This window comes from Clupea harengus, chromosome 8, assembly GCF_900700415.2.
Source record: "Clupea harengus chromosome 8, Ch_v2.0.2, whole genome shotgun sequence".
Taxonomy (NCBI): domain Eukaryota; kingdom Metazoa; phylum Chordata; class Actinopteri; order Clupeiformes; family Clupeidae; genus Clupea; species Clupea harengus.
Window position 1 is genome coordinate 322,919 of NC_045159.1, and position 2,500 is coordinate 325,418.

At 43.0% G+C, this 2,500-nt stretch overlaps 1 protein-coding gene across 4 annotated transcripts in view; it reads left to right on the top strand.

Annotated features, from left to right (window-relative positions):
- LOC105904579 (zinc finger X-chromosomal protein-like) overlaps positions 1-2,500 on the top strand; it is a 15,801-nt gene that overhangs the window by 9,167 nt on the left and 4,134 nt on the right. For all 4 annotated transcript variants that reach the window (XM_031571347.2, XM_031571350.1, XM_031571348.1 and 1 more), the window contains exons 7-8: positions 1-8; positions 460-599. The exon at positions 1-8 is cut by the window's left edge and continues 106 nt beyond it. In XM_031571347.2, the coding sequence (XP_031427207.1) occupies positions 1-8; positions 460-599 (148 nt within the window). The remainder of the gene's footprint in view (positions 9-459; positions 600-2,500) is intronic.

Below are 2,500 nucleotides of genomic sequence, written 5' to 3' on the forward strand. Positions count from 1 at the left end.
GCAGACTGGTAAGACAAACACACACACACACACACACACACACACACACACACACACACGCACAGACACACACACACACACACACACACACGCACAGACACACACACACACCATACACACACACACACACAGACACACACACACACCATACACACACACACACACACACACACACACACACACGCACAGACACACACACACACACACACACACCACACATTACACATACCATACACACACATTACACATTCCATACACATTCCATACACACACACACACACACACACACACACACACATACATTATAGATAAACACAAGTGCTCCGACACACACTGCACACACATCCTCATACATACACACATTCTCTAGTCTTCTCTCTCTCTCTCTTCCTTAAAAAGACTACTATTCTTTCCATTCTAACCTTTCGTGAGTGTGTGTGTGTGTGTGTGTGTGTGTAGCGATCATCATCGGACCGTATGGTCAGCCCCTGACTGTCTACCCCTGCTTCCTGTGTGGCAAGAAGTTTAAGTCCCGTGGGTTTCTACGGCGACACCAGCGTACGCAACACCAGGAACTCCTCACGAAGAGCAGGAAGAAGGTAGAACATAGCCCCGCCCCATTACAGCCGACACACACACCTACACACACACACACACACACACATGCACACACACATGCACACACACATACACACATACACACACACACACAGACACACATGCACACACACATACACACACACACGTACGCACTAGAACATGGATCGGGCCGAATTTTTCTGTCCGAGCCCCGACCCGTGTCCGACAGAGTAGTAACCGAGCCCGAGTCCGACAGCCATTCAAATATTTTTTTCCGAACCCGAACCGAGCTCGACGGAATCAATTTCTCAACTGTTCATACTAATGCCACATTAAGGACGTTTTTTATGAATAGCCTGGCTTTATTAAACTCGGGCATCAACAGATAAATGCTCGCTCACACAAACAAGCGCTGTTACACGCACAAGTGTGCACAAGAAGGCCAATAAGCATATTTAAATTAAATGATTCACGATGCAAGAATGTGTTGTAAAATGGTGCGGCTCCTTTAAGAGCAGCACGTACAGGGTGGGTGTGCTAGAGAGAGAGAACGGTGATGCTTATGAATAGTTTGGATTTAGCGACAGGAGCTAAAAACATATGTGCTGTAACAGTGTTAACCAGTGTGTGAAGAATAAATCCTCAGAAAGAATACAGTGGGCATTTATTTACTAACCAGCAGCAGATGGAAAGGAAAGGGAATTAACCGCGAAGTTAAAAACATGTAATATTAGTCTCCCCTGCAATCTCCAACTACGGTCAGAGACAGACAGCAGGAAAGGTTAACAAACGGAATGAAATAGCCCACACATTACACACGCTATGCCTTAATAAAACTCACGTTATATGCTAAACCAAAGGAGGCACAACAGACAAGTCTTACCATTGAAGATCTTTTTTTTTCTTGAAAAACTATCTACAAAGTCCAACCATCGAGGTTTAATCCATGTTGTTGTGGAGACAGAGGATTGCATCAATCATATTTCATTAAAACTTCACACTTCTTACATTGGACATATCCAACAGCCTAATTAGAATCTGCATCGACTAGTAAGCAGAAATATCCCCATACAGTAGATTTCCCTTCGTTTAGTATCGTTTTAAACTCTCCAGATGACAGTTTCTCTTTAACTTCCTCCGTGATGCCATTTTGTCACCTGTAATTGCGTTGTCACAGCTAGGACCTAAGCAAATTCCCGCCACGGGAAGAAGGCTGCTATCCTAAATAGGGTTGTCACAATACCAAAATTATGACTTCGATACTATACCTGCCAAAATATCACGATACCCGATACTTACGATACGATACCAAAAATACGATACGATACCACAAATACGATACATTTGTTACATTTTCTGGCACCAGTATTTTGTATTTTATTTTAATACATTTATTTGAGGGGTATTTTGTATTTTGTATCAAAATACATTTTTATGTTTTTTTGCCCATCTCTGCCTGTATGAGCACACACGTTTGACCTGTTCTGTATGAAGCTGTATGAACACACACGTTTGACCTGTTCTGTATGAACACACACGTTTGACGTGTTCTGTATGAACACACAAGTTTGACCTGTTCTGTATGAACACACACGTTTTACCTGTTCTGTATGAACACACACGTTTGACGTGTTCTGTATGAACACACATGTTTGACCTGTTCTGTATGAAGCTGTATGAACACACACGTTTGACCTGTTCTGTATGAAGCTGTATGAACACACACGTTTGACCTGTTCTGTATGAACACACACGTTTGACGTGTTCTGTCCCCTCACACACACGTTTGACCTGTTCTGTATGAACACACACGTTTGACGTGTTCAGTATGAACACACACGTTTGACCTGTTCTGTATGAACACACACGTTTGACGTGTTCTGTCCCCTCACACACACGTTTGACCTGTTCTGTATGAACA